The following is a 24,117-nucleotide window of genomic DNA, read 5'->3' as shown; positions in this document are numbered from 1 at the left end:
CTAATAACGGCAGAATAGCTACGATGATGATGATTATATGGAAAATCCACACTTCTACACTGAAGGGACACGATGACTCACTCTGTGGCAGAGTGGTATGAGGTATTAGGCGCCTCATCGTATGAAGTGAAATCTATCGTGAACTTGAATTCTATTTCGGATCTGGTTATTCTTAATTGAAAAGAGATTATTTCAATTTTTACATTAGAATTTGAAAGGAGAGTTTTTGATGAGGAAATTCAATGTTATTGCCATATTGACAAAAGTTTAGAAAGAATCATTAAAAGAGAGAAAATGATTTCTTTTTGGTAGGGTAAAATAAGGGAACGGAACTAAGACTAAAAGCATTGCTTGTATTCAATGTTTTTAGTCTTACTTCCATTCTCAACCTTAATAAGAGCGTCCAATGCTATTAATCTGGCTAGTTCCACTCTCAACCTTTGGAAGATTATCCAATGCTTTTAGTATTATTCCCATTCACAACCTTAGGAAGAGCACTCAATGCTGTTAGTTTTAGTTTTATTCCCAACCTTAAGAAGAAGACCCAATGATTTTAATCTTACTTCCTTTCTCAACCTCAGTAAGGGTCCTCAATGCTTTTAGTCTTAATTCAATTTTCAACATCAAGAGTCTTCATCCCGGCGAAATTAAAATACCGCTAATTTTACGGTAATTATGTGATATCTTCAAATAGATAAAAGATAATCGAAATGTGGAACAAGAGCGCCCTAGACAATATTATTTTACATGAGAAACCGTTATCACGACTCACTTATCTGCTTTCGATTTCGAGCCATTTTGAAAATCGGCAGTTATTTTCGCGTTTCTAAACAGCTGAAAACGAAAAGCCGCTAGGTGACTTGTGATAACGGTACCTCACGCAAAATAATATTATTGTCTAGGGCGCTCTTGTTCCACATTTCAATTATCTTTTATCTATTTGAAGATATCACATAATTACTGTAAAATTAGCGGTATTTTAATTTCGCCGGGATGAAGACTCTTAAGAAAGAACACCCAATGTTTTTAGTTTTAGTTCAATTCTCAACCTTTGAAAGAACACCCAATACTGTTAGTTTCCATTCTCAACTTTAAAAAAAAGATGTCCAATGCTTTTAGTCTTAGTTCAATTCTCAACTTTAGGAAGAGCACCCAATGCTTTTAGGCTTAGTTTGATTTTAAACTACCCCATTAAAAGAATCTCCATTTTAGTCCATTTTATAAAGACAATGCTTTTATTTTATTTTAGTATTTTTTCATTTTAATTTCAATTTTCATAAGAAATTTTATCGCTACACAAGACAATTTTCCTCATAATTAACATTCAGAAAGGAAGTGAAAGTTTTGTACTCGTATTAAATTTCGTGTTGACTTTTAATAATTACATATGTTTGTAATTATTTTATGCAAATTATTGGATGTAATTTCTTTTTCTCTGTCTTCTAATAATCCTCGAAGGAACTAAAGCGCAAAAATCTGTTACGACTTGGGAAACTTTTGTCAACCTCCCACCCACTGGGCGAGACATTTGTACTACAAGGAGAGGCACGCGAAGAAATTGACATTGTATAGAACTCATAAACATGGAAACATATTTGTGTGTATATATAGTGAAATGTTGTGTGTTTGCATCCCAGTACAATTTGCATATATTATCACAGTCTGTTAGTTCCGCGTATACAATCTTGCGACGCGTGAAATGGACCCCCTTCCTACGCAACCATCCTCAGTAGAGCTGTAATACGCGATGTGAATAAATAATTCATTTTCTGTCAGTGACGTAAAACTCATCAGAAAGTTTTTAACTTTCTTAAAACAGACATATACTTAAATATTTTATGAAGTATTAAACATAATATTATTATTATTTTGACTCTTTCTTTCTTTTTTGTTTCGTTCATTCTGTTGTTGGTTGTGAAAGTGGATATAGAGGGTGATTGGAAATTGTTAACCGTTAGATATTGTTGAATTCTGAGAAATTGTTCACCAGTATGATCGATCATAATAAAAAAGTATTCTGATTTCTAAATGTAGTGTTACAACATTTCTTATCTCTGATTTGAGTTGTTTTCGCTTAATTAGGATGTTACGTGCTTTCTGAATACTGAGACTACATTATATGATGCTACCGTCGCACTTGCGCTCGAGCAAATGAGAGGGTGCATTTTATCTTGGTTGCGCAGATGATCATGGGTGGTCTCATTTATGAAATTAATAATCAAAATTTGGAAAGTTTCATATATTAAGAAAAACTCATACAGATAACAGTTCAGATTGTACAGGTAAGAAAAAATGTCTAGATACTCAATTTAAAGCCTATTACGCCAGCCACACTTCTTCACCCATCTGGTCTAAACAATCACTATATAACATTGAACGTACTACCCATTTCATCCAGGAGTGCCGTTGTTTATTTGGGGGCGCTGATGTAGTCAACATTGAGTCATGCGCTGCCTGTCTCTGTATTGGCGAGTGTTGCTAATGCACAATATCGAAAACAAACTGAACAAAGCGTCACGTTCCAACACAAGGTACGGAACATGTTATGAAACATGCTACATTTTGAAACTTTATAACATACTCCTAAAAACATGAAAAATAAAAAAGTTGTAAGAATGTGTGTTGATGGTCTTTAGGAATCCTGCTGTAAGCACTTAGGCATCCTAATGCATCCCTTTGTTAATCCTGTTGTAAGAACAGCATAAAAACAAAATGTAGAATTGTAAAGGATTTATCCTCACTAGTGGCGTAGCTAAGGGGGTTCTAGAGGTGGCTAAGCCCCACATAGATCCAAGTTTAATCCCACGTAGAAAAATCAAAAGTTAAGAAAAAAGAACTCATGAAAATAGTTGAAAAGATTATTGAAGTTTTACCCAATACAAACTGCGTACCGTTCGACAAATATTTTCATCTACACTAAAAACAGAAATGTAAAACCTTACATTTCATATTTCAGTCTTTATTGCTGTTTTGTGGTTATTGTTAGTATGCTGGAGCAGGGATTAGGGTGCGAAATTGTCCCAACCTAGGTGATGGGGAAGTGGGGGGAATGTTTCTTCTCAAGTGGAAATAAAGTAGAAATAACATTTTATGATTTTTTTAATGGGTGAGATTCCTCCAATCCTCTCGTGAGTTCGTACCTTACCCGGGCCGGGACCCACGACCCCGTCTATATCCCAGTAGGCTTCTATCTTCTCTACCTTCTCCGTCTCCGTCCTTTAATAGGTGGTGTTTCATACACTACACCACGGCGGGATCCTAGCCCCTCTAGGCTTTAGTGCTAGCTACGCATCTGATCATCACAAAGCAAGAGAGAGACAGAAAAAAAGTGTTCAAAGAAGTGAACAGGTGAACATAGCCGAAATAGTAAAATAACTCGCATACAGAAGCATTGCATACTTCCTAATATGAAATGTATATCCCAACGACCAGATCTGTTGCTAATTTTTTGCAGATTATCAAAAGAAACAACAATCTCTTGCAACAACAATACCAACAAAAGCTTTGCAAAGGAGTTAAAAATGGTGATTAAGGTTGACCATATGTTTTTTTCCAGACATGCCGGGGAGAAGAGGGAGAACTTATAATATTATTTGAATTATGTGGGATATGCATGTACTTGTACCGATGTTGCAATACATTAAGAAAACTAAAGAGCCCTATAACTGATATTTCATGTTGACAAATGTGTGCAATTAAACAACCATTACAACATTATGCATAAAGAAACATGTTCCTGTTTACCGGACTTTTTTTTTTTTTTTGTTATTTATTCGGATTTGTCTTCTTTGGAGGCAGAACGACCTATATTGTGTGACTGAATTGTTAGTAACGTCCTAAATGAGCTGGTAAGCTTCAAAGGACCGGACTTACCCTACAGTCCACCGGGAATCGAACCCAGGATCCCTTTAGTACAAAGCATCGAGCGTTACCACTCACCCACGGGGGACACTTCGGCCTAGATATAGGCCTAAGTATGTTTCCGAACATCTGAATGGATCATTGTACCACATCTAATGCGAAGCAATATATCAGACAGAGGTAATTTTTCTACTATTGCGTAGTATATTTAAAAATAGAAACTCGAAGGATACGTAGTCTTAAAACTGGGGAGGAAAAAACAGTGATAAATCAGAGCTGAACACGAGTCACTTACGTTAACCCGGTCTGACCCGCACGTAAGTGACGCAGCGACAGAATCCGAAATGTGACCCGAATGACTCCATCTAGGAAATACAATGAACTATAAAGTTTGGCGTCGATTTTCCGGGTTAGCGTCGCTGACTACAGATTGAGGGGACCCGGGTTCGATTCCCGGCGAATCCGAAGCTTACACCGGGTTCGAAACTTGACCCAATCGAGCCATTCCAATATCCCCTTCCCCATCATCTCCCTACCTGTGCCTGTGTCTAAAGTCTAGAAAGAAATGAAAACCTAAAACAAAGAGTCAGGTTTGATATTATGACAGTGTCGTGGCTTGTATGTACACGATGTTTCATGATGCACTGATATTACCTAAAATATTGTAAATTTCAAGGCTTCTAGGCAAATTTAGTTCATGGAGTGAAATTACTTGAACTCTGGGTGTTGTTTCTCCTTAACATAAGACATTCTTCACGCCAGGAAGTATACTGTAGTAATATAATGACAATGTACTATTTTGAAGACATATAAACTTGAAAAAGGGAATAGGAATAAATGATTTGCTATCGAATTACGACACTAATATTCGTTGTCACTTATTACCCCCCTAAAAAAAAAAAAAAAAAAAAAAAAAACAATGACACATTGGTACAAAAGCAAAGCTAGGTATGAAATTCTTATTAGTTGTTATGAACAATTGCACGTGTTTTATGTTGCAGTTTGGTATTGTACAATAAAACTAAATATTGACGTCATGAAAAGTATTGTTATTGCATTGTTATAACTATGACGTTATTTTCTCGCACGCATCCCTAGAAACTGTGCTCTGATTTTGTGTAACTGATACGCAAACATAATTGTATTCGTCTGCAGTGTGGTTTTTGGCATGTAGTAGGCCCTAGCAAGTAGTACTCGAATTAATTTTTTAAACGAGAGGAGGAAATCTTATGTACATTAGGACGAGTTAGTTATTCCTGTCAGGGATGCTGTGTTATTTTCTTTATATGAGCCGGGAATAAGCTTTCACGAGAGAGCGATTTCCCCGGCATCCGCCGTTAATTCGAACACTGGCAGCAAGCCCCGGCTTGAGAGTTCTGTGACTATCACAGAGAAATAGAGAGAGAGAGTGGGAGGTAGATAGATGGATAAAAATATAAATTGAGATAGGCTTCGAGAGAGAGGGAGGGAGAGCAGTTGAAGCACACAATCCTTGTCACTCACATGCCCATATATATATATATATATATATATATATATATATATATATATATATATATATATATATATATATATATATATATATATATATATACTCCTACGCTAACATAAACCATGCTTGTTTCCACAAAGAACGTACCAAGTTTTCGGCAAAAACGTACTGAGTTTTCAACACTGCAGAAGACTGAATCACGAGTGGGCTGTCACGTCTTAGCTGCGTTCTGTTTACTTCTTAGTTCTGTGTTTTGCCACCATAAACAACGGCAATCCTATCTGAAACAGGTATTAAGTCTTTATGCACTAGAAGTTACATCACTGCAGGGGCGGATCCAGGACCGACTTCTGGGGGGCGGTGGGTTGTCATACTGCTACTTTTAAGGGCTCCAAACATCGGGATGGGTTTTATTTATATAAAAAAATGAGATTTCCCCTTCTGGGGGGGGGGCGATCGCCCCGATCGCCCCCCTGGATCCGCCCCTGCATCACTGTCTTCTGATTGTAGCCCCTACCGATTCTTGTTCCATCGGGCCTTCTGTGCTACTGCTGCCGCTTTCCCGGATATTACAGGAAACGAAGAAAAATGACCAGAAACAGAAACAGAAACATTTTTTAAAAAGAAGAACGCAGTGTTGCCAGACAGATTAGATGGAAAAGCAGAAGACTCGAATATAAAAAACAGGAGAAAAGGGGCGTCATTTGAGTGCAAATCCAGAGAGAGCAAAAAAAAAAAAAAAAAAAAAAAAAAACATTATTAAGGGGACAGTGGTCAAAACAAGCAGTCCAGAATTCATTATTACTTTCATTTCAAAATTAAACAATACATACAAAACAAATTTGAATGTTAAATTTTGTGTTTTCCGATGATTAGGTAATCTTTTGGAGGTAGAAAGACCCTCATGGCCCCTTTATATCAATAATATTTTATACACATGTGTGTGAAGTAAGATGTAGTGAAAGAGCAAAGTGGAGTGCGAAAATGTCGGTTATCATACACTTAGCGATAGTATAGCTATATAGTAAACAGTCACATGTGATCATGACGTAAGATGATTTTTCGTTAACGATCGTGGAGAGGTGATCTAAGCTAGTCTTCCAACCCAAGTCCCACTCTAAACAACATGTACTCGTAAATTTTACAGTAAGTCATAAAGATCACCAACCATCATGCATACAGAAGATGACGTACAGTTGTATCCTTGTATTCATATTATATACAGCAAAGCTTTATAACTATATGCTCCACGGATCTTTGTGTATGCATATAGAGAAATTTCATCTTTTTATGAAAGGAAAGAATGAAAATTCAATATTAAGAACAATATATATTTCTTTAACTTCTCGAAATAAGGAAAAAGCAGGAGATTGTTAACTTTTCATTTTCGTTCGCAGTAGATCAGTAGAATGTGAAAAAAGCAGGAGATCTCCTGCAAAATTAGTACTCTGGCAACACTACAAGAACGACCTCGCTTTGTTGCGATTATATAGCCTCTTGGCCGGTCTCTGTGCTGCCACCTGCCAGAAAAGCTGAGAAACTTTCCAAAGACATTCAAGAAAAGACGCGGCGATGTGGTGGCGCTGCCTCCACAATAAGACCTCCTATGTTGGGTGACGAAATTGATAGTTCACAGTAAACACAATGCTTGAATAAGAGTTGTTCATTGGTAATGTGATCGATATGTTCTGTGAGTGTAGGGCTAAACAGTTTTTGGTATCATGTAAGTAGATGCTTAGTTTGGGTGTTGATGCAGCTAAATCGTAGATCTCTAACGCTTACGGTCTAAATAGAATGATAAGGGTGATTTATGGTACGCCGAATCCAAATCAAAATTCTAGGTACCTTTTATCTATTTTCGTCTTCTAGCGGGGATCTGATATTAAAAGCGGAAGTGGTAGATATCTGTCACTTCCGGTGAGATTGAAACTTTTGCTGGAATGCTGAATCCATATAAAATTTATATATCACTTACTCGTTTCTCACTATGTTTGATGTTTCTTTGCCAAAGTACACTTTTCAGTCTGGTACAGACCGCACCACTGAAAATGAAACAACGCTTTGCCACTGAAATAACTACCACACGTCGTTTTGCACGTGCATAGGCAACCCAACTTACATCCTCAAGTGATTTTAGTTACATCTGGTTTTCAAATCCTCCTGCTCCCCTTGCCTTATCTAAAGGATTCTTCGTCAACTAACTGCTGCTGTGATGCTTCAAAAAGAGATCTCCACCTTCATTGGACAACTGCAGGTGTGATGCTCGCAGATTCAACGGAGAAACTATAATTCTTCTGTTCCACAAGATCACAATTTTCCTTAGAATGTGCGTACTGTACGATCATTTATTTTTCGAATTCTAACTTTGCATATGTGAATATCTTTTCATATATCCTCATATATGTTAATATATTCTGCCATCTGCTTTTATGTCCTAGCACATAAGAACAATATATACGAACAATAGATGACAGAACTGCTATTCATGTTGTCATACACTTCAAAACTTTACAAAACTATTTTCGTGACAGATTATGGAAGAAATAGTAATATACATTATTCGTTAATTGGCTTAAACGCCAAATATACTGCGTAAAGCTTTGCTCATAGCAAACAATAAAATCCATACAAATTCTCAAGGCCAGTTACTAGCTATTTTTGATATGCTTGGAAGGCAATGCCCTTGGTGTTAAATTAACACACAAGTAACACACTAAAGTGGTAGTCATTTTGTGTTATTTTAAAACCGCATGCTTTGCTGTGTAAAAAAGAGTAACTATTTTGTATCATCTCTGTTGTTACTGTTTCTGGGGTCTATCTAAGAGGATTGTTAGGGTGTTCCATTTGTAGGAATCCTGTGCTCTATTGGAAGCAAAATTCCGGTATTCATCTATTAAGATCAGCAGAAATTCAGGGAAATATCCCTAAAAAGCAATTCATCAGATTCTGACAAACAAGATAATAATTATTAGTATTGTCCATGCAGTCTTTACATGCATAGACATATCCACCCTTTTGGACTAATATCCATATATTATAATTCATATCCATATACACATGTATTTTCATGCTTGACCGCCAGACGCCACCTGATTCTGTTGAATACGAAAGGCGTTAACACTGTTATTTGGAAGTGTGGATAATAAGCTAATTTCCATACGTTATCCAAACGCCTGTCATTGTCTTTTGGATTCGTGGTTGACACCTGTTTGGAGACAAAATGCAGACAATCGCCAAAATAGCTCGGAATAAAATAAGGCTTGTATGCTAATTAGTTCCTGTGACAGTGTGTGTAATTATATGTTGTGTTGTGAATATATGTTTGCATTTAGCATGAATACACATCATAATTTTGTAGAGAATATATTTTCTTACTTATGTGACGTTCAAATCAGCACTTCGGTTAAGCAGGGCGAATAGCAGAATGGATGGACGAGACGATTAGGCGATAGAGATGATTAGACTTTTGGGCTTTTGGCATCTATGACCATATTATAGCGTCACTCATATGAGGGATGACGTAAGTGGGCGATCCACTACCTGGGGATAGGGATGCGCACGAGACAAGATTTGTGGCTGTCTCGTCTCGAAAATGTGCTGTAAAAGTGATGTCTCGACTCAAAAAATGTATATTTCTCTATCGGAAGAGCCGTGTCTCGACTCGAATTTTGTCAGGAAAATCCTGTCTCGACTCGTCTCGTGCGCATCCCTACCTGGGGAATTGGAGAGGAAGAAAGAATTGAGGAAGAAAGGGAGCGGCCTGGGATATTATGTTAGGTACCATCCCAGCACTTGACTGGTGTGAATGAGGAAAACCCAAGAAAAAACTCACTCAGGATGGCTAACATGAAAAAAAACTGATACACCTTCTCGACCGCGTGTCTCCACCGGGAATCGAACCTGGGACCGCTAGCATCTAAGGCGAGAGCGTTAGCCATTACGCTACATGGAGCCATGTTTTCGAGACCAGACAAAATTCCTCGAGTCTCTTGGATAACACTAGTTCACACACATTGCCGGCGCTAGAAGTTTTGCCGCCCTGGACGGTTCTTTCACATGCCGCCCTTTTATTGTTTTCTTTCTCAAATTTTGCCGCCCCTGTATTCTTTTCTTTTTTTTCAAATTTTGCCGCCCATCAGACTTGCCGCCCTGGGCGGTGGCACGGCTCGACCCCCCTCGCGCCGGCCCTGTTCACACAAGTCTTATATCTCAATTACTGCTTTATTGCTACATTATCCATATTATGAAAATTATAAGTAGATGAAGTGATTATACGAACACAACAAGGGCGCCGATTTCTCTGTAAATTTGGGGGGGCATTCAGATGCAGAAGGTATATATATATGAGGATTTTAAGACAAATTACAATCAAATCATACCAAATATTGAACATTCATAAATACAATAAGGGGGCCCACATGAGCTTTGGGGGGGACCCAGGCCCCCCGGCCCCCAGGATCGGCGCCCTTGCACAAGGAAGAGCATTTATCAACGTTTAAAAATGCATAAGTTCTTGAAAAATATACTCCAATAATAAATATTATTTAAATATTGTTATATCACACCCTTCGTGGACCTGTCATTACGTGACGGATTCTAGTAACTTCTAGATGAAATAAAGAAAAAAAAATCTGGACATAAATTTGGAAAATGAGATTATAAAAAATCAGAATGATACAAGAAATATTTCCCGAAGTCGAGACGAGACGGGAAAACCTTATTTAACGTCTAGTCTCATTTCATGGGCAATACTAATTCTGTGGATTTACTGCTCTTGTACATAACTAATTGTATGTTTTAAGAATATCAGAAGGGTCATCGTCGGAGAAACAAAAGCCATCGAATCAAAGCGGTCCCTAAGATCCTGCATCCACATAATACAAAGACATCCCTTGGACGTCCAAGAGAACGCAAGCTCTGGGATGTCAGGATTGAGGAGAACAGCCCATTTTTAACCGCAGAAGTCATGGACATCCAGTGGAAATAAAATGTTCGCTTATTTCCGAAGACTGTACTTTCTACGGGATTCCTTTCAGATCTTTCTATTTTGAAGCAAAATAAACTCGGCTAAAATCTGTAAAGAGATCACGCGAAATGTAACAGTTATTTTCTATTCCTATAAATTTCAAGTTCGTTCGGTAGATGTTAGTCACTTGAGGATATTTGCTGCCAGTTCTGTGCCGTGGAAAATCAGCGCCCGGGGCAAGAGTATACGATGGCGTCCACGTATATATGAGTAAGGTCAACAGATCAGCCGCGAAGTACCACCATGGTTGGCTTCGAAGCTTAAGAAATTTGAAAAATTAAACCATGCTTTTCTTTGAATTTTGAGCACGGTTTATGAGTTTTTCCTTCCATTTTAATATGTGCACATGCATTTTCCTCTCCCGAATTTTGCGCCTCCTTACTTGGGCGCCTGGGGTCATCGACCTGCAAGCCCCCTACAGCACGGCACTGTTTCCTCCATCTATTGCCGCGATTGGTAACTTTTAGCATTCTATAATTATACATCTTTGTTTCAACAGTATAAATGGGATAACGATACCCACCTTTAAAATATCCGTTAACATGAAGATTTAACGGATTGACGCCATTAACGAATTCAGCCGAGATAATCGATCTAGCTATCTGTTACAAAAAATTCAAAAATTCTCTTTCGTTATTGTGTAGAGTAACGGACATTCTAACCAGGAACATAGAACGCACGGGAGTGGTTCCAGCATAAGTACCACTTTAGTGTGTTATTACAACACCAAGGGTCCGGAATTGCGGTTAATGCAGGCCAGTGGTTCCAGCATTAGTACCACTTTAGTGTGTTATTTCAACACCAAGGGTCCGGTGTTGCGGTTAACACAAATCAATGTTTCCAGCATCAGTACCTGATTATTTAGTTCCTGATCAGAGAGAGTAGGTCTACACAGAACAATGGAATTAGAAACTAAGCAAGTTTTTCGTGCAAAATGTATATAGTAGAACCTGATAGATGGCACTCAGATCACGAACGTCATCATTCGTTACTTTAGCGAGAATCAGGAAGCCATGGCTACATTCCCGGTCCTGACCAGTCCCATTACATATCTCTCTAACGTCATCTCGGTTTTACGCTAGAGATCGATGTGGCATAAATAGCGGGAAATTTAAATTTCACAAACGTAAAAACAAAGATTTTAATACATTGCGAATATAACAAAACTGAAGGAAGAATAAAGAGCATTGCAATGGCAGGAAAACGTGAAATACCATAACGCAAAAGCGGGATAAGGGTGTATTTAAAAAATAAGTTAAGTTCTGAACATTTTTAAATATATCCGGCAGCCGCAAACGTCACGACTGTCTATTAACACACATTGAAACATGTTCATATATTCTGAGAGAGCGATGTACAAAATTTTTGCAAGGACGGACAGTGCAAGGATAAAGAAACGAAATTAGCAGCGTCTAATCTATCTAGATTTTCCCTTAATATTAAAAAAAAAAAAAGACAAATAAATTAAACTGATTTGAGATAAAATCTTTTGTGAAGACATTGATATAGTCTATTTGAAATGAATAAATAACGGAATATGGTATAGTTTTAATGATATACTTACTGATCGTACATGTGGTCTCGTCTTCAGAGCCTTCATCAAGACGAAGTCGAATTCCCTAAAAATAAATAAATAAATAAAAGTCATTCTAATAAAAAATAAATTAAATATTTAGTTCAAGAACAAGTAATAGTTTGAAACGAATTCTAAACTTTTCTTTTTTACATGGATTTCTTCACTAGGACATAGAATTAAAATATATAATACAGTGAAACTTCTATATAGCGAACAGTAATGAGGAACGTAGGTAAAATGCCGTTATTCGGAAAAAGATTAGGATGAAACCAGCGGCGTCATTTCAGACTTTGCTTGAGGGGGCAAGAGCACCACCGACATAGAACTTTCACGTTATGTACTAGTATTTTAGTAGACAATCTACTAAAGTATATGTATTCCTCAAACTCTTGGGGGGCAATTGCCTCCTCCTGCCCCCCTAAGTGACGCCTCTGGATGGAACACAATAAAAATTACTTCAATATACACACAAATTCGGGCAACATTACCTTACTGTTTATTTTCATACGTAATCTGTACTAATGCAGTTTTCTAAGTACAGTAAAAGGAAATTGAAATATCCATACTACTTAACACAAGCACAACCACAAAAAGCAGAAATTATATACAAGCGCCAGATGTTAAACTGAGACCAGCTTCATCTCTTTTGTTCAAAAATAATGCTTTAATTTTCTTATTTCTTCAACTGCCTGTTAGCAGTCCTACTATTTTCATCTTACTCAACAGTGCGCGATAATGTTAGAAATCCTGCTTGTTATTGTTTGAAATTCCAAAAAATAGGTGAGTTTTGTTCTTGGCTGTCCGTTATTTAGAAGTACTACATAGATGGTGGAGAATAATTTTTAGTGTCCGCGTCCGCTATTGGGGATGTCCGCTATTCAGAAGTTACTTTTCCATTATGCCGAATGATACTCTGCCGGGGAATTGAAAAGTCAACGTCATTTAGAGATGTTTGCTTTTTAGAGGTGTCCGTTAGGAGAAATTACTCTGTAATACAGTCGAGCGTCATTTCAGCTTTTGCTTGGGGGGGGGGATCCCTTGATATAAGTAAAATTTCACATTTTCACTGATTTACTACTGTTTTGTTGATAAAATCTACATTAATCTCAAACTCAGGGGAGTAATTACCCCTCCCTGCGCCCCCTAAATGACGCCCCTGCTGTAATATGTAAATCAAATATAAATTAAGGATGAAGGTTTGTCATAATAGAATGTTCGAGAATTCTTTTCTCGAAATTTTGTTTCGGCGCGGCTGACTGAGCGCAATATTTATTTTTCTTTCAAAATAATGCTGTTTAAAATTATTATTTTTTTACAATGTTTTTATTAGGCTATTTGTTCATTAGCGTCAGGTCTTGCTACTTAATTCTATCCTAACTAGAGCATTGAAATTTTGCATGTACAGATTAGGGTCGGATTAAAGGGGGGCTTAGCGCCCCGGAACTCCAGGGAACAGGGGTCTCCACTCTGATCAAAATATCAACTGGCTATCTAAAAAGAATCTTGAAGATACAATCATCATCATAAAATAAAATGACCAAAAATATGAAAAAATATTCTCTTAACTCTCCTACTGTACTTTCACAGAAAAGTTATTTGGTGAAATCAGCAAGGGTCACATATTTTCTCTAGCCTCGGGCCTTGAGATGGGTTAATCCAGCCCTGGTATACATGCATATAGAGATGCAAAAAAGCCGGCTTTTTGAATCGATGTTTTTTTTCACATAAAAAGTCGGCTTTTTTGGGAAAAAAACGAGAATTTTGGAAATTTTGGCTTTTTTCATTTTCATGATTTTTCTATTTAAATAGCTTTCTTATAGTATATTCTATAGTTAGATAAGAATTCCATGACCTAAATGCCATATTTCGCTCTGTAATTCACCATCAAGATGGATGGAGCACATGTTTTACGAATTAAAGCTAACATGAAGAATATAGTATTTGAGGGCAATTTTAGAGGCTATTTAACTTTATTTTACTTTTGAGTTATCGACATCTTTTTTCTTCTCTAGATCATTTTAGGTTGTCATCCGTGTTTCATTTCTAAGAGCTTTTAGTACTCTAGCTTCTAGCGTAAAAGTTAAACTTGCCCGTTTTTCTATTTATACAAAATAACATCAAAACCTAGAATCATGTTGAATTCACTAAATTTAATTGTATATACACTCGTACAACCCTAACACACAACTTCATTCATATATTGCACTAGAAAACAATGGAAAAGATAGAAGTTGTTTCTTATTACGTTTTTCCCCTTACTTTAGAAAGAAGAAAAGACATTTTAGGAACTGTCAATTTTTGTGTAATTAAAAAATAACCTGTGAAAGACTTTTTTTTCTTTCTTTTGCAAAATGCTCTCTGGTTAGTTTCAAAGCGGCTGACTAATATATCGAGCCCTTGTAAGAAGTGAAAGTATGCTGAAATTGTTGTGCTCCAATAGATTAATTTTGTGGTTATAATCTGTGGCAATTAAAATGCAATTTCTGTAGTTTTCTTTACTCCACGGGAAGACAACCAACACATACTCACGAAACGGCAAATATATGGCACCATTTCTTTCTATGAACCAGTAAATACATACAAAAACTTTACTTTTCTAAATAAAACTATATACATTAATGGGTTACTTCAAAAAAGTGCGGGGGCAACTGCCCCCTTTTGCCCCCCTAATCGCCGCCCATGAGTACAGGCATAACTAATATTTTGTTTCGTTTATATGTTTAGCAATAATCTTCCGGATACAACCTTAAAAATCATTTTATACTGAGAATCAGTGGCGGATTTAGAAAAGTATTTTGGGAAGGATTTTTCTTACTAATGTTTAGTTTTTCTAAACATTCGTAATTTTTATTTGACAGGATCTTAAAGTTTATGAGTAAAGGCATAACTAACAGATATTTTGTTTGCTGCAGACATTCCGTAACTTTGGGGAACGGGCTTCAGTCCGAAAGACCGCCCCCCTAACCTTCGCTAAACCGTCACTGCTGGTAATTAGTAATAATAACGATTTAAAAACAATAAGGAAGGAAGTCGGCCAACTCACAGTACACGCACTATTTCTACATTCACTGATGGAATGAAGAAAAGCTTTGTCAGAATGGTCGAATGCTGGTTGAATCCCGGACTTCCCGATAGAAGCGCAAAAGCTAATAACTCAGTCATGTTTGTTGTGCAGTTGTATTTAGCTTAACTTAAATATATTCCATAGTCCTTTTTTTGGGGGGGGGGGGGGAAGTTTCGTAATGATATATTGAATTCCTCTTGTTAAAAATTCAGAAAACTTGAGGATTGGGTAAAACGTGATGGTGGTTATACAAAACTTAACTGTAGAATTTCAAGAATATACAGAACCAAAAGCTCTAGATGTGCAGCCTTTAATTGTACCAAGTAATGACGGATTTTCCCGATGGCTAGGGCGGGAGATTCTCAATTTAAGAAATTTACTGACCGGACTTCTTTAAGCTTATGGGAGTTCTTCCGGCATAATCCCGATGTTGCATAATAACACCAAGGCGAAACAAACTTATTTCTGTGAATATGTAATATAAATACATAAAGCAAAAAATCTAAATCAAAAAAGCCTGGTTTAAACCAAAAAAGCCTGGTTTAAACTTTCCTCGAAAAACGGGTTTTTGGCATTTTCAAAAACAACCATGGTTCTTGCCAACTCTGCTTACTTTTGTATATAAGAGGTTAAAAAATTCTTATTATAGCCCTATACATTGGTTAATCCTTTGGAATTCATAATGTAAATATGTTGAAGAAAAATTGTTTGAAATATTTTTTCGAAATTCATAGTTTATTTTTGAGGTTTTATATTATTATCAGCATCAACCACTAACTAAATGACGTTTTGTGTTATAGAGAAGCGAAACAAAGTCTACTTTATCAATTTAAAGCAGAATTTTGAAAAAAAGCCCAAAATTTCCCAAGCAAAAAAGCGAAGCAGAAAAAACCGAGTTTTTTTTCCCAAAAAAGCCGGTTTTTTTCCGAGCCCTTGCATCTCTACATGCATAATCCCAATGACAATACAGACCCCCCTTCCTGGCTAAATAGTTAGCGTACGCGTCTTTGGCGTAAGAAACCCGGGTTCGACTCCCGGTGGAGCTCATGTTGTTCAAATTCCACGTTAATCAGTAGGTCCACATCTCATATAGCCTCGCTGCTGAAAGGGGCACTAAGGTTAAAATCAACTCAACCAATGACAATATAATGTGTTCACATAATGTTGGCACTAATTTGTCGTTTTAGTATAAAATTAATTAAATCACTACAAATGTATTTATTAGATTGTGTAGGACTGTAGGGGTAGGCAATGTTAGGTAATTAAGAATTACTTCAGTAGATACTGGACTGGTTCAGTGATAATTTGAGACCTTTGTATGATGCCTTTCCCCCGAAAATATGCTACCTCTTGCCTTTAAAATCATACTACCCTGTATATTATTTTCTAATTAAAGCAGTTAAGAGTAAAGAATTTGTAGCAAGATATTCAATAATAATAATAATAATAATAAAGATAGTTCAGCTGAATAATATTAAATAGTGCACCAAGCGACCTTAAGTTTTAAATGTACTTATGATCAAAGTCACTTGGTAAGTTTGAGAAGACAATTGAACGTTGATAAACAAGTACGGTGAAAGTAAGTGTTTGTGATGAAAAGCTACCCCGAAACGATATGTCATACGGCTCCCTTGCTATAAACATCTGAACCTGAATCCATGACGGTGGACGTCAAAATGACCGCTGATACTATACAATAATAGATGATGTTCTACCTTCATTCTCCCAATATTTTCCCACAGCTTTCATATAATTTTTTATCAGGGTCTGATGACAGCCTTGGAATTAGACCGTGAAACTCCTTAACAGATGATAGTGTTGATACTGTGTGTATGTTCCCGTAGAATTCTGTAACACGTAGACATATCAATATATATCGTACACTTCGGAATTTTTTTGAGTTTCACCCCCTAAAATTGTTCCATACCAGACCAAAGAAACCCAGTGAGAAAAATCAGCTTATTTGAATAATATTGAAAGATGTTCCAAGCGACCTCAAGTTTTTAATGCATTCCCAATATGCAATTTAAGGCAAAGATACCTTGTACACTTGGAATGACTAGAGGGAGTGACACTATATTTTGGATGTTGATAATGCAGGTAGAATAGCCTTTATTACTGTATACTACCATCATAGCGGCCATCTTGAAGTCCACCATCATGGATTCAGGGTCAAATTTTTGTAGGAAGGGCCCATATGACAGATCGTTTCGGGGTAGCTTTTTACCACAAACACTTACCTTCACCATACAATTTCTTTATTAGCTCACAATATTGTTTTCTCAAACTTACAAGATACCTTTGCCTAATAAATTTATGATCACCTCAAAAGCGGAAGGAAGTATGCCACATATATACTGGTATAAAAGTACAGGCCGTTGAGTGAGACTAAAACAAATGTTGCAAAAATGTAAAGTTAATCGTCCAGAAATTCCTTATTGGCAGGTAAGAACGACGCCTTTATTTAGAATAGTATAACTATTTGAACAATATTTGAACTATATTCAGTTACAATTATTTGAATTATCCTTTTTTTTAAAAAAAAAAAAAAGTTCCATGTTTTATTCGAACATTAGAATAACAGTGTTCGCAGAACATGCTATTATAACGTGCTGGTCGGAGTGAGTAATTATTTAATTTTTAAAAAAATCATTATTTAAGATACTGTAATTTGTATGGAATACTCAGTAAGGAACATTTTTTGCCTACAAATCCCAGCTGAATGATGCACAGATACATATGGATGTATAACCACCTGTACAGTACAGAAAGTAATGTTAAAATGAGATTACATGACTAATTTTCTTTTGTAGTCACTGAAAACGATTTATCAACAAACATAATGAACATGCCATCAACTCTATTTACTTTCTTTTCTTTTTTGTTTTAATCTCGTTTTGTTCTCCCAATTCAATAGTGTGCTGGTTTCAGCAATGTTCTACCAGCATCTGTTTTTGTCATAATACTCACTCAAAACACGTACATTTACATTACTTTCCCTTAATTCTCGTATAATTCCAACACGAAACGGAAGTTACGCATTTCGTGTTTTCTTTCTTTTTCTCGATTTTCTTTTTTTTTTTATTTCACCGCTTGTCAACTGAAGTGAGTTTTCAGCTGTCAACACAAGGTAGCGTTGCTGTAGCAACTAATCACCATTACATGTTCTTCCCTCTATTTTTCCCTATTTTATTTCATTCGTTCTTCATTACTCCTTCTCTCCCCACTTTACGTCCTTCAACTGTTTTCTTTTCTCTTCATTTCATCGCAGCGAATCGAATTTTTAGAACGAAATGCGGAGAATGAAGTTTTTTTGTTTTTCAAAAAAGCAAACCATTCGTCGAATTAAACCTTAATGAGTCTGTGAGAGAGGATTATCGACGTACACACGATAAGAATGTTTATGGGGTGTGTCTTTGTTGTTTTGAGCAGATTGGTTACTTGGTCGTTTTTTTCAGTAAAACAAAAAAAGGAGTAAGGAATAATGTAAGTAGAGGCACAAAAGAAACTCAAAAATACATTATATGAAAACAATAATATTGTGGGAAGCAAACAGATGAAGAGAACACACAAAATTAGACAATTAGTAATCATGGAAGACAGGAATGCAATAATAGACGACGGAAAAGGAGGGAAACAAAATTAATTTCGTTCTTAATTAGATTCGGATTTAGCGTTCCTTTCATCACCAAAGCTGTATGAGACATGGACCTATAGCTTAACGTGAGATCTGAACCACTTGAGCCCCATCGGGAATCGAAACCCGGGTCTCCCGCATCGAAGGCTTGTACGCTAACTATATACTCACGCTTAGGCTTCTAGTGACGGTCTGTATACAAGCAGAGACAATACTGTAAAATGATCTATGAGAAGGTAGAAGTCAGAGGAATTTACAAACAGGATTCGGTTTTGTCCCACAACCTTTTTTATTATAAAGTTTCTGTTATATATATATATATATATATATATATATATATATATATATATATATATATATATATATATATATATATATATAAATAATATACAGTTACTATAATTATGGTCCTAGGACTAATACAAAATTCATTAACGAGTTAGGGTAAATAGGTATCCCAATGAACAGACAGCCTGAGGAAGGATTCCCACAAAGTTCCAAGCAAGCTGAGGGGAACGGATTAGGAATATCAGCGGCCCAGGCAGTCTAGGGAAGGATTCCCACAAAGCTTCAAGCAAGCTGAGGGGAAACATGTTAAGAATATCAGCGGCCCAGGTAGCGTAGGGAAGGATTCCCACAAAGCTTCAAGCAAGCTGAGGGGGAACGGGTTACGAATATCAGTGGCCCAGGGAGCCTAGGGAAGGATTCCCACAAAGATCCAAGCAAGCTGAGGGGAAACATGTTAAGAATATCAGCGGCCCAGGTAGCGTAGGGAAGGATTCCCACAAAGCTTCAAGCAAGCTGAGGGGGAACGGGTTACGGATATCAGCGGCCCAGGGAGCCTAGGGAAGGATTCCCACAAAGATCCAAGCAAGCTGAGGGGAAACGGGTTACGAATATCAGCGGCCCAGGCAGCCTAGGGAAGGATTCCCACAAAGCTTCAAGCAAACTGAGGGGAAACATGTTAAGAATATCAGCGGCCCAGGTACCCTAGGGAAGGATTCCCACAAAGCTTCAAACAAGCTGAGGGGGAACGGGTTACGAATATCAGCGGCCCAGGTACCCTAGGGAAGGATTCCCACGAAGCTTCAAACAAGCTGAGGAGGAACGGGTTACGAATATCAGCGGCCCAGGGAGCCTAGGGAAGGATTCCCACAAAGATCCAAGCAAGCTGAGGGGAAACGGGTTACGAATATCAGCGGCCCAGTCAGCCTAGGGAAGGATTCCCACAAAGCTCCAAGCAAGCTGAGGGGAAACATGTTAAGAATATCAGCGCCCAGGGAGCCTAGGGAAGGATTCCCAAAAAGCTTCAAGCAAGCTGAGGGGAAATATGTTAAGAATATCAGCGGCCCAGGTAGCCTAGGGAAGGATTCCTACAAAGCTTCAAGCAAGCTGAGGGGAAGGAGTTACGAATATCAGCGGCCCAGGGAGCCTAGGGAAGGATTCCCACAAAGCTTCAAACAAGCTGAGGGGAAACGGGTTACGAATATCAGCGGCCCAGGCAGCCTAGGGAAGGATTCCCACAAAGATCCAAGTAAGCTGAGAGGAAACGGGTTATGAATTTTAGCGCTCCACGCAATCAAAGAGGGGTTGGAGTCCCGCAAAGTTCCAGAGAAGATGAGCGGGAAAGAAAACCACGAAGCTTCATGCAATGTGGGTGGTTGCGGTTAGAAATCTCTGAAAGCTCCACATAAGCTAACAGAGCGGTTTAGTTCCCACGAAACTCCATGTAAGCTAGGAGGCTTAAGTTAGGTTAGGATCTCTCAAAACTCCAGGCAAGCTAAGAGAAGGGTGTTGACCATTCGGCGATTGATGTCGATTGTGGCGATGCTTGGAGTTTTATATCTTATTCTGAGTAGCAGTTTCGCTGGTTTTAGTATTTCATCACATGATCAAGCATTGGCAATGATTCCTGTCGGATGCTTCATGTAGGAACTCGTAGTAGAAGAGCACTTGGTTTTGTTTATAAATAAAAAGCACATATTGATGTTTACAAATGCAGAATACTACAATACAGCTATTGGACAGTGATATGCGAATTTCAGCTATTTCATAAAATCACGGAGACAGATGACACTAGTGTAAAAATAATTATGGGAGACAGTTGTCGAATTCGGACCGCGTTAATATTTTGAAAAAATAAAGTTATTAAAAGTTAAGAATTGACAAACGAAAAGGAATGCTTCGAGAACAGTTTCTCGTGACGTGCACGCAGTACTGCTGAGAACAGCAACTGTATGGGTTGGTGATATCTTTTGTTGTACCACAGCAAGTGAGCTTACAATAGTAACAGTCAAATACCAATACTTAATTTTATATTAACTTCAAGTATATATTGTTTTAGATACACTACAATATGATGTGTATTTGAAGGTTGTAGTATAACGTTAGATTTAGAAACATGTATTTCAGTTTCAACCTACCAATTGCCGAGGTTGAACATTGGCATCTTTCCTCCATTGGATCGGTCCATTGAAGTCAATCGTTTCATGATGATTTTTTTTGAAAGGCTGTATAAGTATCATGAAATAAAGACAGCAAAAAACGCACTGAAGACGTTTTTTGCTATTGTTTCCAGAATGACTTAAAGAGGGTTCGTGAAAAATGGACTGGAAATTGATTGCAAACTGGCCATTTCAACTTGAATGGGACTTTCTATAAATGTACCAAGCGTTTCATTTTATTTTGAAACTGATACAACCCCCGAAAAAACACGTGATATAAGTTAAGAAACCAGTTTCCTTAAACGAATCAATGGTTTTAGTTTTCTTTTAATGTAATTAAAGTGGCTGCGGGGCTTTTTGATTAAAATAAATGTGTTGGAAATGTTAATATAATGGCCTTCATATTTTAGTCATTATTTTCTCACTTCAAAGCTTTGTTTTTATGTATACAAAGCATGCAAAACTGGTTCAAACCAGGAAACTCTCCTCTACTTCTCGAATAGTACATAATATTTTGAGAAAATAATACTCGAAATGAATAGTACTAATATTTTGAGTAAATATTGTATACATGTTCTTAAAAGTATTGGTACAGCTAAATTTTAAAGAATAGATAAATGTTTCAGTTAAAGTCCGAATTACACCTCATTATTTCTTGGCTCTTACGCTAAAACCGTAGAACAATTTATGGAATATTTGAAGCCTATACACCGTTGTTCAAACAGCCGTTGGTCCTCTTTAGGTTGTCCGTAGTAGAAATCAAAGCTTGGTGATTTTTCGAAGTGACACTTATTTTGTGTTATAATAGAAAGCTCTTTGATAGGAGATACTGAATTTTGATGTGCTTGTACCGTAGGTTTAGTTGGTAAGCTGAGGCATTTAATTGAAGACTAAGACTCATGCAGAGTAAATGGAAGTTGTGCGAGTAATGTTAACTCATTCTCCAATTAAGAATATTGTCCCAAACTGTTTCCAGATACCCCCAAAATTGCTGCTATGCCATTACCCGTATAATTTTAATTTACTCTGTCGCTCCGACTTCGAAAACCGATAAGTTCAGCTGCAACTTGACTGCCTGCCAGCCCGTTAGCACACCCGTAGGACGGGGTGCAAACATTCAACTTACACGATTCTAATTATACGATCCTGGCCGCACGTTGCCATGTTGCGAGTCTCTAAGAAAGCGAGATGAACAGCGTACAAAAGCTGATAAAAGCTGTAATATCCCTGTTTTTTAAATATATATAATGTTGCCCACAAAATGCGCAACTGATATTAATATGTGGAGTTATTATTGTATAAATGAACTTTTAGGCTAAAAAAAATAGTTTATCCCAATTGTCTTAAAATAACACACGACGATTTTGAGGATATAGAAGGGGGCACGGCGGTTCAGTGGTGGACCGCTTACCTGTGGTGCGTGATGTCCTTGGTTCGACCCTGACTAAGTAAGTTTGTTTTGGACAACATCGTGTTCGTGGATTTTATCGGAGTTCTTGCGTTTCCTTCCACATTCTCATTCTATAAATTATTCCATTATTATTCACTTGCCTCAATCATCCTCTCGCTTAGCCTGAAGGGTACAATCGTGGGACGTTAAACTAGAATATTTAATTTTTTTGAGGATATAGATGATTATATGGGAACAGAGGCCCAATGACATCAATCCCCTCCTCTCTCCATTAGTATTTAGACATTCTCTCCCCCTAACACTATTAAAATTGTAGAATTCATAAAAATCTCAATATTTTTCTTGCAAGTCACCCTACCAATGGGGATGCGGACAAACAGGGTTGCGAATTCATCGGATTCGAAGAGCGATGACACATTCTCAAAGGGTATATAAATGGGTTTTAGGCTGAAGTACTGTACAAAATGTTCTTTACTGACAAAGGTAAAACCAAAATGAAATTAGAATTGAGTTTCCATCTGTTCTTACTCGCGCTGAGACCATTTTTCTTAATCATTTGGTCCCTTTTGTTATTTCGTAGTTTGTCATTCATTCATTCTTCTTCTTATTCTTTTTTTAGAACTTTTGTCTCTGAGCAGACCCGCCCATGTCACTGTCAATAAATTAGAAGAAGAAGAAGAAGTGCAATCTGCTTATTTCCTGCACAATAAGAGACGAAGGAAATAGCAGGCCTTCGTGTTAACTGGAATTATTCGGCTTCTCCCACTAATTACTCTGGCGGAGTCGGTTGGTTTTAATCATGAAAATAGAGGAAGGGGCACCTGATGTCCTGCGAATAATTCTCCAAACCTTAATGGAAGACAATGAAGGAAGTTTAGTGATGAATTTCGTGGCAGATGAGCTCACGAGATGATGATAATTTGGTTTTTCAATTAAGTAGTACTTCCGCTATTACTGTCTACAGTATCTGCTCCACGAAACTGTTTTTTTCCTCTTAATTTCATTACTATTACATTACATAAGAAAGATATATTACGTGCTTCATCGATTTTTATTTCTTTAAGTTACTGTGAGCGCCCGGAAAATAAACCACAACTTTAAAAAAGGAAGAGAAAAATAAGTAATAACTATAAAATTGAAGAGGAAAAGGAAGAAGAAACTCACCTAAAAACGGAGAGCTCCTCCGTGGCTAAGCGGTTAGCATACGCGCCTGTGGCGTGGGAAACCCGGGTTCAATTCCCGGCGGGAGTTCGAATTCCACGTTAATCACTAGGTCCACGTCTCATATAGCCTCGCTGCTGAAAGGGACGTTAAACTCAAAATCAACTCAGCTCATCTAAAAACGGAAAGAGGATCACGCGAAAAGTAAATTTATGAATGAAAGGACTTGCGTTTGTATACGAGGGAGTCATTACAATGTTCTGGTACACAATATAACTGTATTTATTACAGCACAATGAACACAGGTTCACATTTAACGTATAGCTCCGGTTATTAGATTGTTTGCTGCCACCTTCCTGCCAGTTCGCCGATTGCACGTCGATACCGCATTTTGTTCTTAGAGGCGACATGCCTGTGTTCGAATTCATATTGTGGCAGTTCACGT

General features: G+C 37.4%; 1 protein-coding gene across 1 annotated transcript in view; it reads right to left on the bottom strand.

Moving 5' to 3' along the window:
• Window positions 1–24,117, bottom strand: part of nkd (NKD inhibitor of WNT signaling pathway naked cuticle) — a 266,099-nt gene that overhangs the window by 206,861 nt on the left and 35,121 nt on the right. The window contains exon 2 of the mRNA XM_081759681.1: window positions 11,944–11,998. Coding sequence (XP_081615807.1) covers window positions 11,944–11,998 — 55 coding nt within the window. The remainder of the gene's footprint in view (window positions 1–11,943; window positions 11,999–24,117) is intronic.

The sequence above is a fragment of the Thermobia domestica genome, chromosome 1 (genome assembly GCF_964235325.1).
Source record: "Thermobia domestica chromosome 1, izTheDome1.hap1.1, whole genome shotgun sequence".
NCBI lineage: Eukaryota > Metazoa > Arthropoda > Insecta > Zygentoma > Lepismatidae > Thermobia > Thermobia domestica.
Note: the sequence above shows the minus strand (reverse complement) of the source record. Positions and strands in the feature narration are given on the sequence as shown.